The sequence below is a fragment of the Mixophyes fleayi genome, chromosome 3 (genome assembly GCF_038048845.1).
Source record: "Mixophyes fleayi isolate aMixFle1 chromosome 3, aMixFle1.hap1, whole genome shotgun sequence".
NCBI lineage: Eukaryota > Metazoa > Chordata > Amphibia > Anura > Limnodynastidae > Mixophyes > Mixophyes fleayi.
Window position 1 is genome coordinate 20,069,911 of NC_134404.1, and position 15,399 is coordinate 20,085,309.

Here is a 15,399-nt window from a genome sequence, read left to right on the forward strand (position 1 = left end):
CATGGACAATCTTCAGTACTCCGTTCTTGCTGACCTCCAAGGTCTACAGTCCACTAGCAGCAGGGGGGAAGGGGAAGGGGAAGGGGAAGGGGAAGGGGAAGGGGAAGGGGAAGGGGAAGGGGAAGGGGAAGGGGAAGGGGAAGGGGAGGCAGGGAACAGTGTTAAAACAAATAGGTATACCTGCAGGAAATAAAATACCTTACAGCAGAGGACACAATATAGATTACTGCACATGCCAGTATAATGAACAAACATTGCACAAATATGTGTTTAATAAGCATGAAAAAACACTTACATGTAAAAAGAAGACGTTTGACTAGTTACATGACCGCGGCCAACAAAAAACGCCATGCTGTCGCGTTTGCAACGCGTTTTCCCGCCAAGATGCCGTTCCACACTGGGCACAAGTCACCTAGTTATTTAGAAACAATGTCTCTGGTAAACGTCGCCTCGGGGACTGAGTATGTTTCATGAAGCCTGGAAATATCGCTGTCTGCGTAAGGTAGGAGGACCCCCCCCATCCCGATGCGTTCGCAACGGGTATGTTTCCCGCCAAAACGGCGTTTGACGCTGAACTCGCGTCGCCTTGTGATTTAAAGCAATGTCTGAGGTAAACATCGCCGTGCGTCACCTCGGGGAGCGAGTATGGCTGATGATCCCTGCAAATACCGCCTTCTGCGGGAGGTGGGACGGGGCAGCTACGGCGTGGTGTACGAGGCTCTGGTGGAGCACACGGGCCTGCGGGTGGCGGTGAAGAGGACCCGCTGCAGCGAGCCGGAGACGGTGGAGATGGCGCTGCAGGAATTCTGGGCCCTGCGGAGCATCCAGAGCCAGCACCGGAACGTGATCCGGATGGAGGAGTGCCTGCTGCAGAGCGGCCGCGGCCCGGCCTCTGTCCAGCCCATCTGTCACCGGCGTCTGACCGACCGCCGCCACCTACAGCTGGTGGAGAGCTGCCTGAAGGGCCGGCGGCCGTGCGCGGAGGAGGAGGAGGAGTCCTGCCGGCGGCCGTGCGCGGAGGAGGAGGAGTCCTGCCGGCAGCAGTGCGCGAGGGAGGAGTCCTGCCGGCGGCCGTGCGCAGGGGAGGAGCCCAGTTACCTGTGGTTCATCACCGAGTACTGCGATGGGGGGGACCTGAATGACTTCCTGCTGGGCCGGGCCCCGCACCCCCGGCTGCACCGCGTCTGTATGCAGCAGCTGGCCGCCGCCATCTCTTTCCTGCACCGCAACCAGATCGTGCACCGGGACCTGAAGCCCGAGAACGTGCTGGTGTCCCAGGGGGCGGCCGGGCCGGAGCTCAAGGTGAGGGGGCAACCCCACCTGTAATAGTGCTGGGAGCCTGTGCAGTCACATGGAGGGGGACTACAAGTACCAGCAAGCCCCACAGCAGCTGGGATGCCCCTGTTGTCTATTTCTGATCATATATATTTATTATTATTATATTCATATTTTTTATATATATATATAATTATAATTTTATATATATTTATAAACAATATATATTTTATATTTATTTAGAATTTTTTTTATATATATATATATATATATATATATATATATATATATATATATATATAATTTTTTATATTTATATTTTTATATATATTTATAAATATATATATTATTATTTATAATTTTTTGTAATATATATATATATATATATCTCTTTATATAAAAAAAAATTCCCTCCATTCCTCCTCAGGTCACTGACCTGGATCAATAAGCCACCCTGTCGCATTCATCACCAGTTTATAGATCAGTTCTTATTGCAAAAAATAAATAAATTAGAGCAATATGTATCACTGTATATGCTCCCATTATATTAATATTATGATGGCATAGTAATAATGACCACAGAGAGATTATTCTGTCTGTTCCCATTTGCAACGGATTAGACCATAAAAATTACGTCCGTCATAAGAGCCGTTTATCTATTTCCTATGTATGAGTGTTTGTATTTAGAGGGAAAAGCATATAAAAATAAATCAAATACTAGTCACAGGTACCATTCCCACCTCTGTCCGCTTAACATTTGAATGCTGCACTTATTGGGGCAGATTTAATTATAAAAAAAAAAAAGAAATGCTGCGTACGGTCCCGGTACTGATGCGAGACACTACAGGGCAATTTTTTATTTATTATTTTTTCTTTAATGAATTATCTGCTCAAGCCCCATAGAGATGTGAGTGCTATTTTTTACAGTATAAGCGGTAAAAAAGCGCAACCAATGTGTCTTAAACCATTTCTGGTGTTCACACATGATACCACTACAGTATATTGGGTTGGTGGAAGCACAATGCATGGAAAACACATCTGAAACTTGCATTAGTTTTCATGCTATCTTACCCCTTTTCCAGCGAATATGTGTGATGCGTCCGTATAAATCTGCCTAGTAAAAGGGGCTTACCCTGCAGCTGGAGCCATGGGGGCTGCTCCGTTCCTCTTACAACTTCTGTCGAAACCAGAAGATGGAGCGAAAAGGACCGATCGCAAGCTGCTCTTGTTTCGTCTTGTGATTGGTCCTCCTGCCCACACCCTACTCGGCCGCCATTTAAAGGCCACGTTACCACCTTTTACTACTATTTTTAAAATTAATTCAGAATTGGGCTTTTTTTTTCAGTTGTTTTTTTTCCTCTAGGCAGCCAAGACTTTATTTTGGTAATCAGAATAAAAATCTTTGTAATCATTGCCTAGGGGAAAGCAGGTAAAATAGGAAACTTGTTTTCCAACATTGTTCCCCTACTTATTGTAATTAGTGCAGCCCCTGACACATACCATACAATTTAAGCATTTGGTTCTCCTGAGTACAGTGATACCAAAATAGGTTTTGATTTGTTTGTGATCGGACACATTTTATAGGGCTCATTTTAGTTTTAAATGGTGTGGGTGGATTTCCCATCGAATTGTGTGCAAAATTCTCAAATTTGGGAGTAAGCAGCATTAGGGCTGAAGAAAGGACCTGCAAATTCTGGAGAATAGTTTTTGTGGGTATTTTGTAACATACGTTCTGCATGCTACTTGCACACTACATGCATGAAATCCATGCAAAATAGTTCTTAAAGAAAAAAAAAAAAAATAATTCTTAATTGTTCCTGGGAAAATCGCAGTTCCATAGAAAAAGAAATGCGGAATTTACTTTAGTGAACAGAAAGCGTTTAAATATACCACAAGCCCTCATTTTGGCAGGATGTTTTTTCTTTTATATTTTAGAAAGTAAATGGCATGTGGAATGTTTTATTTTAGAAGGAGTGGGGAAGGTTATACCGACACTGATAATCCCGACAATCGGTATAAAGACAAAATAATGCCAATTTTAATAACCCCGATATATAGAGAAAATGGAGACTTACTATAAATAAGACAGACAACATGTGCGAGACAGTCCTGCGCGGTTCGTGTACATTCTGACAGCAGGAAATGCTGGCATTTCATATTTATGTCGCTTACAATGAAGACAGTTAGATTTGCTATTTTATAGCAGCAATGCCAGTACCTTAACCCTTCAATTTCTTTATCCAGGTGGTGGGTCCTGGCATTTCTGCTTTAAAACAGCAATAAATTGCAAATAGTTTTCACCTCCCTTTTGTGTCTTACAGCCGAGCTTTTATATCTGTAAGACTTTTTTTTTTTCTATGGTGGTTGAGGCAATGTAGATAGAATAAATTGAATTTTGGCCGTTTGAAAAGACTGGTATCATGGGGATCATATTACTTTATTGAACTTGGACTGGTTTTCTTGTCGGGCAGTGATTCAATCCTGTTTAAATGAACAATTCTAACTGCAATATAATTCACTGTAAGCACGGTCTGATGACACAATTTCCAGCGTTACTGTACCTTGTAGGCAGGTAAATACCCATGCTGGGATTAGCCTGCTCTCTCAAGAATCAAGGATGTTTTGCCCTAATCCGAGAGAATAGGTCGCTATGGGTGGAATTTATTTGGCCACGAGGGTGACATGATGTGTCTCAGTAGCAATCTGCAGAGACACAACGCGTCAGACAAAATGTGGCTCACCGTTGTTCAACCAGTTCACTCATCTGATCATACAAGATGCATTCAGGTAACCGGATTGTACTGTACAATCTATGGCCTTTTTAACATGGATTAGTTAGATGTAACTTTAGATCCATTGATATAGCACAAATGTTATAAATATTACAAAGTAATGGCCAGTGCTTTCTCCAGACTAAAAGTTGCATGATAATTATTTTTATTTTATGCAGCGTTGCTGATAAAATGTCCTACGTTTTAAAAAGTGGAACCAACAGAATAGTATGTGTCGTAGGCCAAAATGAGGTGGTATTAAAACCTCTTACCCTTAATGTTCCCCTAATCCATCAATGTACATTAGATCTTTTTGGATTCAATTTATTTTATTCCTTTAAAGATGTAAATACGATAAATCTTTGTTTGCAGCTGTGGGCATATAAATAAGATAAATGAAAGCATTTCTTAGTGCCTGCCTATTTGATTGAGCTGCTTGTACAGTTATTTTTAGCTGTCTATATTTCTGTCCTCCAGGTAGCAGATTTCGGCCTTAGTAAAGTCTGCCAGGGGAACGTAAACGTTAACCAATATCGCTTCTCGTCAGCCTGCGGCTCGGATTTCTACATGGCGCCAGAGGTGTTTGAAGGGCGTTATACAGCCAAAGCAGATATCTTTTCTCTTGGAATCCTGTTTTGGGCTATGATTGAAATGGTTACCTTCAGGGATGCAGATACAAACAAAGAGCTGCTTGGTAAGTGCATTAAATATGTCCCAGGTAAGCTACAGGTTCGTGTGAATGTTTACTGCTCGGTACAACGTTACTTTACTTCGTTCATGTTTGTTGCATGTTACTGTGTTGCTGCATTTGTGTTCTTGCATGCTCCGTTTACTAAAATGTATATTGAGTGCATATAATAATAAAATCTGTATCCACTAGAGATGCTTAAAAATTTGATTGCGTTTGAAATTCTATTGAATTTCATCGGTTTGAGGGCCCAAATGTATTCACCGTACAATGATGTATAGGTCCTGATTCAAACTCGAATTTTGTGTGTGTTAATATTAGTGTTACATATTTTCATTATCACTATTTAAATATTTGTAAATAACACTATTTTAATTTTTACTTTTTTTTTTTGTTTTGTTTTATGTTTATTCTCTAAATTATTGTAATTCCTGCAAATTTTTGTTTCTATGTGCGGAATCGTTATTTGGTAAAGTTGCACATTGACTGAATACTTCCAGTGTAATTGTTTCCCAGCTTCTATCTGTAGGTCTTACACATTGCATGATTGTCGGACAGAATGCCCTTCTGTGAGTGTCATATTTTGGTGGGGAGGTGACTTTGCGTCATGCATATTATGTCTTAGAGTTGCAGTTTTATGATATACAACTAAAGCTGCAAACACTACAAGGGAAAAATTCTAATTGGAGCATCCTGGTATATCGGTCAACAAATTTGTTTATTTTGGCCTTCTACTTTGCAGACTCCTTGTAAAGCTTGGTCATCATACCTATGTATGACATTGCGCACATTACCATCTGTAGCAGTGCTCCTTGTAGTGACGTAGAGAATGTGCTTGGTAATCATACTTATGTGTATGCTATATCCCTCATTAACTTAGCGGAGTGGATTCAGCAGAATCTCACCTCGCAGTCACTGCCGGAGGGGCTTGGTGATCATGTCTGTATATCACATTTACCCTGTCTAGCAGTGCTCCTCACAGTGAGTGTAGGAGATGGAGCTCCGTGGTCATGTGCCCAGATAATTAGGTTTACCTTTTTAATATGATTTAAAAATAGTACTTGACTGTTTTCTGCTTGATGTTCATCATTGTCTGGTTGTTGAGTTTGTACTGTTTGAATTTAGAGTTTTGTGATGACAGAATCACTTTAATATGTATTACGTAAAATGGTGATTTGGTTTCCTGTTTAACACTTTCCTGTAGTGAGTAATATTTGTTTTATGTCTAGGCATATACATCTGTCAAGGAAAGAACCTTATATCTGTGGGAGAAGCTCTTCTTGATAACCCCAACTTGGAGCTTCCGATGCCTATAAAGAGTAAGAAGTCTATTCCGGATGAAGTGTGCATTCTTCTATTGAACATGCTGGCCTTGAATTCAAAGGAGAGACTTGATGCATTTGAGCTAGAGAAACGCATTGAGCAATTATGTTACGGAGAGAAGCGACAGAGGTCTGGTGCTTAGACTTATAGACTTAAGTCTTGATACAGTCCGCAAGGAAATACTTATTGTGTTAGTCCTGAGCCGCACATAGACCGTCTGAGAGATGTTTCCCTGAGAATATTTTTTAGTATCTTACGAACGGTGACAGTTGCAGAGTTTTATTTTAGTTTTATATATTTGGTTGTAATTAGTATATTCCAATATAAGTACTACAAAGCTAAAATAGCAGGGCGTTTTTATAGATAGAGTATCTCTTTAAAACATATTTTTATGGTTTTGTTATTTTTTTATTTTACGATAGACATTTGAAGCTTTTTTCCAAGTCATTAATTTTAAGCAATGTGCTTTAACTCAACTTATATTTTACATTATATTTGTATATATGTCCAGAAGCTTTTATTTTTAACTTATTTGTGTGTAATATCCTGTTTTCATGAATAAAAGTGGAAATACTGTTATTTCTTTTTTAAGTTGGTCTAGTTGCGGTTTAATGCTGTCACATATGGGGGCTCCTATGTGCGCTTGTGACATCTGGTTTGAACTGCACTGTAAGCTTAACATAACCAAACTCTGCTGTAGGGGTAATTGATCCCGCTAAGGAATGAGCCTGAGGCGTCCATAGTGAATTCTGTAAGAACCACGGGTGTAGAATGTCTTATCTTGTGTCCAGGTCCATTTGGAGTTGTTTAGGTGGAGGTCATTTTACAAAGCACAAAATGTGCGCAATTCACAATTCGCTTTGGGCCCCTGCGTGAGATGGCATTTTCCGAGCTGTAAAAATTTGCACAGGTAGTTGTTTGAAGTGATTTTGCAGAGAGAGATTATTACAAGGAGAAAATAAAAATTGCACCCTTCCCACCCTTTTTAAAAGGCGTTCTATTCGGTGCAGACAGTTGGATGGCCATTGTGGCACAAGGTTGACACAGTGGTTAATTGTTTCCTCAAGGAGCTGGGGTCATGGGTTTGATGTTTTGTTTTGTTTTTTTCTCCAGGTGCTCAGATTTACTCCCATACTCCAAAACATATTAGTAAGTTAATTGGCTTCTGACAATAATGGGACAGTGTTTGTTGGGGTCTAAGGACTTCAGACTGTAACTTCCAGAGAGACGGACTGATGTTAATGGATACAAAATATTTTCTCGTATATGGCGCTGCTTCATATGATTTTGCTATATAAATAAATGGTAATAATAATTTAAACTTCATATTAACTTGAATATGGCACGAGCTGACAGGTATCTAGTTTAATCCTTTTTTCTTGTCTATGGGCCCTGTTTTGCAATTCAGTGTTGCACTTTGAAACCACATACTTAATGTAATACAAAGCTTCACCCTCACAAAATTACCATGCTGTAGGTGTCCCTAGAATGAAGAGAAAGGATGTTGGGGGTTCCATCCGGGTGTACCAATGGGAAACCAACATAGTTACCATTGCAGTGTAATGTGTGCACGGCCTTTATAAGAGTCAGTCATCATTATGCAAAGTTCTTGTGTGAATGCAGCATAGCTCTGTTCTAGTTACACACAAGTGCCTGAATATTATAAATACTGTACATTTATACACAACCATTTTGACATGTTTTGTTTGTTTTAGAGTTGTAATTGCCAGGAGTACCTGTGGGTTAGGGTGTATTAGCAAATAGTTATTCCTTTTGTAGAACAATATTTGATGTATGGGAGCTAATGATGGCAACAAACAAGATTTTGTTTGGACAGCTTCATCTTTTTAACAAAAAATACTGCACCATTTGTGGCTACAACTTGTACAATTAAACTCCAGGTTGGATTTGATTGGGCAGGATGGAAAATTTCGCTAGCTGACAATTTCATTGTCATACATTGGTTTACTGACCTACCACTCTGGCAGCGCCCCCTGATGGTCAGTGTGAACTGCATGTTTGTGCAGTTTAGCTCTCCGGCCATACTGGTTATACCTGCAGTTGTTTTTATGATGATGGCTGGATTTGCATGTACATAGAAGCATTGCTTGAAACTGGATTTTGTAACGTCACACGGAACAGGCCTGGGGGTCTGTGCAGACGTCCTGACTCTTCCCACCTCTACACCACATCTCAATTAACCATAAGTGACGTTTATCTGAAAATAACGTACGTGAGAACAGTCAAAACAGGTAAACTTAACATTTTAAATGACTCTTAAAGCAGTTCAGCATCTCCATTAGCACAGAGGAATGGACATAACACTTATAGAGCACAACCAAATATTCCTATTGATCAACAAATACGTATACATTGTAGATTGACCTTTTTGTGTATATGTACTGGAAGTAATAATATAAGGAATATACAAGATTTGAAGTTTAGAAGGTCAGTTTGATTTGGCATTTAAAACATTGCTTCTGAAGTGCACCTACTTAATTTATTGATTTGTTTAGGTCTACCGGATGTAACTTTTCGCTTGGCCTTATACAAACCTACTGCTCTCGTCTTTTTATATCAATAATTTAATTTGGAAAAGCAGAAGAAAATAATTTCAGACATATGGAATGTATTCATCGCATGTCTATTTTCTTCTTTTACAGGGATCGTCACATGCAGTAATAACAAAAATGAGATATAAATATTAATATAAATTTTATGATTGACGTTTTTGGTGCAAACTACCTCTGTGGGAAATGTTGGGGGTTTACTGGCATGCTTATTCTTTCTAAACTTGCGTCATTACCATGTTTTGGGTCTAAAAGACTAAGTTGTGTATATTTACTAAACTGCAGGTTTGAAAAGTGGAGATGTTGCCTATGGGAACCAATCGGATTCTAGCTGTCATTTTGTAGAATGCACTAAATAAGTGACAGCTAGAATCTGATTGGTGGCTATAGGAAGCCTTCACTTTTTCAAACCCACAGTTTAGTAAATCTAACCTCAAATGTTGAAATTGAAATTCTGTTTTGCGTGGAATCCCATGAGTTAGACCGTATGATAGAACAGTACATACCTGGGGTCTGGCTTCCCTGGTCAGAGGGACTCCTTCTAGTCATGCTGCTGCTTTGGTGGACGTCTTATTAACTAATAACACCCATCCAGCAGGAGTGAGGAGACTGTGAGGGATCCACCAATTTGGACCAAACATTGGATCCTAGGTATCCGCTTTTACAAGTAGTGCTTCCGCTTTATCTATCCCCCCCCCCCCCCTCTCCTCACTATAACACCAGTCTTGCCCTGTGGTTTAAGCCAGTGTTCTAAAGAGGGAGTTGGCGAATCTAGGAATGCAAATCCTGTTGCAGTGTGATCACTGCCTTCATTATGAATCTTTGTTTCTAGTTTCTGGCAGATTAGGTAGTTCTTTGTCACGTTACAGTATTTGCCATCTGCATTCACTGCATGGTGGGTGCAGCATAACCAATACTGTCATAGGGATCATTGAAAGGAATCCCTGGATACATGATTATACGACAGGCTCCATCCATGCGTTTATCCAGCATGTATCCCAGACCCGTTCTGTGATCCCTATGTGCAGTGTTAGTTCAGCTGTGTTCACAAAGTGGTGAAGGCTGATCATACAACGAGTGTGTGCAAATCCTTAATACCTGTCCAGCGTATGCCTGTAGTTACTCTTGCTCTATATCTACTTCTATGTTCACGGTCTCTTCTCCAACGATAAAAACCGAACTACTATTTACAATCATTTACATATCGAGAAATTCTCTCAATTGTAGCTTTTGTTGTTTGTGCCGTAAAAAAACAGTGATAACTTTTATTATTATAAGGAACTTGTACTTTTGCTATTGTGTTTAAAAAAAAAAAAAAAAAATTCCCTTTTTTTTTCTTTTTTTTTTTTTTTTTTTTTTATAAAGATAGTATTGATTAGATGCTTTATATATAAATACTTGCGGGTTGGAATAGATTACATCTATGTGTCAATGATTCTGGCACTCTGAAATTTGCACTAGTTGCAACTAATTTTATCCACTCTGAAGATGTTTTCAGTATAATTAAGACATACATACATACATACATACATACATGCATACACCTACCTATTGGTCCGTACGTAAGTTTCGTAATCATGCTTGATGGCAAAAGACAGTTTGTCTTGTTTTTTTGGGGTTTTTTTGTTTTTATTGCTAAGCCTTCCCATCAAAATACAGTTACTGCAGCAGACATTGAAGAACAAATAGATCTGATGAAAATACAGTTATGAAGGGATTAATTAATGCAATTATGTATAAAGTATTTATAACAGCACATGGTAGTCCTAGCAGAACCACTTTGGTTCCTCAGAAAACTGAGCTGCACCCTGGCAATGTGCATACTAAAAATAGTTTCGTACCCCTGAGTGTACCATTTTTCAATTTGGAAATGTAGAACACATAAGACTTAATGCATAACTTGCACCAAACAATGATTGGATAATGCCAATACTATAACTGCAAATTAACATGTAAAGGCAAAAAAAATTAATAAAATCCAGATTCTGGGTGATTTTAGATATTTAAACGATGTGTAATAAGTATTCTAAATGTTGTTCCAAAAGAATTTCCCGTTTTACTCATTGTACAGCACTGTGAAATTTGTCTTTTCATTTTAGATAATGGTAATATAATCTTCTGTAAAGGACATAAAATGAAGACGAATACACTTAAAATAACAGCAGGAGCCTGGAAATCAATGATTAACGAAGTAGTCAATTCATATTATCTAACCCTGACTGAGTCATTGAGCACTGTCTCCCGTTCTGTATCTTAACAAAGGGAAATAATAGGCCCTGTCTTGTTTAGCAAATGGGTTTTTTTTTGTCTTGAGACGTAAATTGGAGATCAATACTCAATACTGTCATCATGTTCTATATTTTGTGTTTTAGTAGAAGCATGAGCAAATGAAATCCTAATTCATACATACTGTGATGCCTGCCATAATCTTTAGAAAAATTGAGTAGAACTGAAATTAAGTTGCCAACGGATAATCATTGGGTCTAATTCATCACTTTAAATGAGGCTGATGAAGTATGAAAAAAAAAAAAAAGTATAATATTAACCATTTTATTGTGGTTCTACAAATATACACAAAATTCTGTTTTGCATAGATACATATATTTGAAGTTTCTGTCATTGGCATAACCCCAATTCATAATAATCATAAAAAAAATATCAGAAAAGCAAATTTGATAACGTTTTTGAAACAATGGCATAAAAATTAAAATATTGTCTATTATACCTGTCTACGTAATGCAACGTAAACTGAGTGGCTCCCTATATGGAACTAGACACATATCCTTTGTAGGCTGTGGTTTATATCTTATCTCTATAACAGATTGACACAAAATAAGAGCTTTAAAGTTGGTGTCAGGAAGGTATTGGAATTGTGCATAAGATTTTTGCAAATATATATATATATATATATATATATATATATATATATATATTATATACCAGCACACAGAAGGTTATCTCATGGTTTCTGTACTTTTGTAGGTTCAGTAGCTTTTATCCAGATACCTCTTATGGTCTGATAAAATATGGCGTAAGTCTTACTGCAGTTGGATCAACTTAGAGAACAAGTAGGTACAACTGCCAACCTGGACCAGATGTGGACTTCCAAAATATTATTTGAGGCTCCCAACTGTTCCCATTGGCTCTATTATGTAGATTAAATACTTTTTTAACTACATGAACTCTAGACAAGTTTGAGACTCTTCATAAAATTGTGGACTAAACTTAACCCCCTGGAGAAGTGGTTCCCAAACGTTTTCAGTTCGCGGCACCCTTAGGCTCGCCATAATTTTTTCAAGGCAGCCCTCAAATAATTACAGAGCAGTCCCGTTTTATAAGTAGTTGCGTCGAAATAGCGTAATAAGTATTTAGGTCAGGACAGACATACTTATTAAGTTGTTTGCAAAAATAATACACATAAATTGAAGGGAAAAAGAATAATTTTATTTTTTTCAATTATATTTGTCAAAGAACAATTTACAGTGATCATTAAGAGGAAGAAGATCAAACAAAATAAAGTAACAATATGTACAAAAATCATTACACTGTGCCCCGCCACCATTACACTGTGCCCTCCTTTCTTTTGCCCCTCCATCGCTGTTTCATATCACTATTTCCTGTCCGTTCCTTTACTTACTTACTTGGCTTTCTTTCTTTGTTTCTTCTTCTGTCTTCTTTCTTCCGGCTCCTTTCTGCGTCGTTCCTCACTGAATATGACATTTTGTGAAAAGGAAATAGGGAGGAGGATGCTGGGTCTCGGGCGCATGCAGATTGGTAACTATTTCTTTTTTTTCCCTGGTTTCGGCACCCCTGTGACAGCGGCGCACACTTTGGGAACCGCTGCCCTAAACCTAATATTTGGTATCACAGTCTTCGGTCAAAATAACTGCAATCAACCACTTCCTGCACCTCTCTACAACCAGTTTGGCCCTCTCTTGTACAAACTGATTCAGTTGTCCTGGAGTTGAAGCATGAATTCTCCCAACTGCTGTTCTCGGATCTCTATAGTGGTCTATAGCTGGATCTCTATCTATCTGATTCTGTGCTCAACAGTGCGCTCCAAAATGAGCTGGTAATCTCCATAATTCACGAGGCCATGCACACATTCAAGGCACCCAGTTCTAGATGCAGCACAGTAACCCCAAAACCTCACTGAACCACTTCCATGTTTGACTGTAATGAAGATAGTCTTTTTATTTTGCTCTGTAAACAGGATGTACTTTACCAAAAAGATCTAGTTTGTTCTCCTTTGTCCACAGAACATTCTGGCAGAAGGAATGGCTTGTGTTTTGGCTGGTCTGGGCCTCTTACTCCATAATCTTTAAGGGAGTTGGAGACGGATGGTGCAAGTTGAAACTGTTGTAACTTGAAAGGCAACTTGAATTTGTTTGCATTCTAATCGAGGTGCTTTCTCCACCATTCGAACAATCCTGTGCTACATTCTTCAGTCAACATCCAGGTCTCTGAAGATTGATTTGTAGCCATGAGATTGTCCATGCTTGGCTACAATCCTCTGTCAACCGTTCTCTGGCTTGCTTTCTGTTCTCCATGCTCATTACAATACACGCAGTGACGCCAAACATTAGACTGAGTCCTTTTCTCTATTCAAGATCGTTTAATGAGTGAGTTTTACCTGCTCCTCACCGCAGGTGATTTTAGTTTCAAAGTGAAGGAGAATCAAGCTCATGATATCTAATTATTTCTAACTACTTCTAAAACTTCTGTGTTGCATAAGCTACAACTTAGTCATTTTTTTGTGTTGTATTCCGCTGCCAACCAAAGTTATATGTGGATACCATTATTTTTATTTCAATAATTTTCTGAAAGGAATGGTGCATTAGGAAAAAATGCAGTGTAGCCATGTTTTTGGACAGACCTGTAAATGCCATTAACAGTACTATCTCTATATACACACACAAAAGCATAGTATTATAGAGTTCTCTTTTGTAGACTGCAGATGCCATTTTATGTATTTGTTTTGTCGTGTATTTTCTGCCACCACAATACACTTGGTTTTTCTAATTTTGCATTCCACATCAAATCAACACAGGGTTTCAAACCGACCGCTTCAGATTGTAATGAATTTTGGTATAATAAATGCTGCCATGGGTGTAAAGAAAACAACTCCCAAATCTTAGGCTGATGTGTACGAGGGGGTACCCAAAAGAAACCAGAATCAATTTATAAAAAATAGTGTATTTATTTGTACATTTTAAAACTTCAGTCACCTGCAAAGTACTCTCCACTTGAATCAATGCATTTGTCCAAACGTTTTTTCCATTGCTCAAAACATTTTTTTAAACTCATCGTTGTTGATGCCTTTTAGTTCTTTTGCCTTTTTTGTTTCACCTCTTCAATATCAGCAAAACGTTTTCCTTTACCCTCTTTTTTTCATCCGAAGAAATTAAAAATAAGTTGCACGGGGTAAGATCGGGTGAATACAGTGGGTGAGGCAAAGGTATCATGTTGTTTTTGCATAAAAATTGCTTAACACACATCGCTGTGTGGGCAGGTGCGTTATCATGATGGAAGAACCAGTCACCTGTTTGCGTCACGATTTGAGGAAAAAAATGTCCTGATTTGTGGTAACCTTTTCAAAACTTCCAAATAAAATCTTTGGATGACTGTTTGACCCTGGGGTACAAATTCTGAGTGGACAATCCCTCTCACATGAAAGAAACAAATGAACTTTTTTTTTACATTTGACTTCACTTTTTGTGCTTTTTGTGACGAGGAGAAGTGGGAGTTTTCCACTGGCTTGATGGCTATTTTGTTTCTGGATCGTAACTGTAGCACCAAGATTCATCTTCTGTTATGACTTTTTAAAAAAATCATGGTAAATTTCCAAGTGTTCCTTTAAAGCATGGCAAGAGGCCGGGCTACTGTCTCTCTGGTTAACAATGAGCACGGGCGGCACGAATTTTGCTACAACTCATTTCATGACCAAGTCCTCCTTTAAAATTTGCTGACAGGAACTCCATGAAATCCCAGTACACTCCACAAGTTCATTAATGGTCCGACGGCGATCTTCCAGAATGGCTTGATGAATTTTCATCACATTTTCCTCTGTTCAGGCAGTCCAAGGATGTCCGGAACGTGCTTGATTGTCAATTGACATTTCACCTCGTTTAAAACTGGAGAACCATTCGTAAGCTTGTGTTTTACTCATGACAGCATCTTTGTATGCTGCTTGTAGCATAACAACCATTTGTGCTGCATTTTTTCCAAAAAAGAAAACAATTTTCACAGCAGCACGTTGTTCGTGTGAATCAGCCATCACAAAAATAGGCGAAAGTTTGAAAAACTCGTTGACAAAAAAATTACTGGAGTCAAACGCTGCCTTCCTCCCGCAATGTCGGCAGGCATTTTGGCTCAGAATGGTTCTGCAAACATTGAATTAGCGGCAGAAGCCCATACTACAAGTTTCCCGCCTTCTAGAACATGATTCTGGTTTCTTTTAAGTACCCCCTCGTACACTCGTTTTTAAAGTTATATGCCTGTTAAACTACAATTTTTTAACAAGAAATTTGTTTTTACTTTTTTTAAATTTGCATTTGTAGCTCACCTAATTGAGCTATAGAGTTGGAGAATGTCTCATTTTATGGGCTTTTATATGATATATAACACAGCAATATGTTTCGATAAGAAGGAAAATTGTAAAATTTTCAAGATGAAATTTTTTTATTTTTTTTTTAAAAACCTCTCAAATTGTTCATACTGTTAATAAATCCCCAAAGTTTTGTTTTGGCATCATCTGCTGCAACAGCTTTCA

At 38.6% G+C, this 15,399-nt stretch overlaps 1 protein-coding gene and 1 long non-coding RNA gene across 2 annotated transcripts in view; one reads left to right on the forward strand and one right to left on the reverse strand.

The window, feature by feature from the left end:
- Positions 1–1,281, reverse strand: part of LOC142143373 (uncharacterized) — a 26,311-nt gene extending 25,030 nt beyond the window's left edge. The window contains exon 1 of the long non-coding RNA XR_012689517.1: positions 296–1,281. This is a non-coding gene — a long non-coding RNA (uncharacterized LOC142143373). The remainder of the gene's footprint in view (positions 1–295) is intronic.
- LOC142143371 (serine/threonine-protein kinase pdik1l-like) lies at positions 426–6,564 on the forward strand. Its single transcript, XM_075201177.1, has 3 exons — positions 426–1,302; positions 4,524–4,740; positions 5,964–6,564. The coding sequence occupies exons 1-3, from the start codon at positions 646–648 to the stop codon at positions 6,197–6,199; spliced, it is 1,110 nt and encodes a 369-aa protein (XP_075057278.1). The 5' UTR covers positions 426–645; the 3' UTR covers positions 6,200–6,564.
- Positions 6,565–15,399: the final 8,835 nt, after the last annotated feature.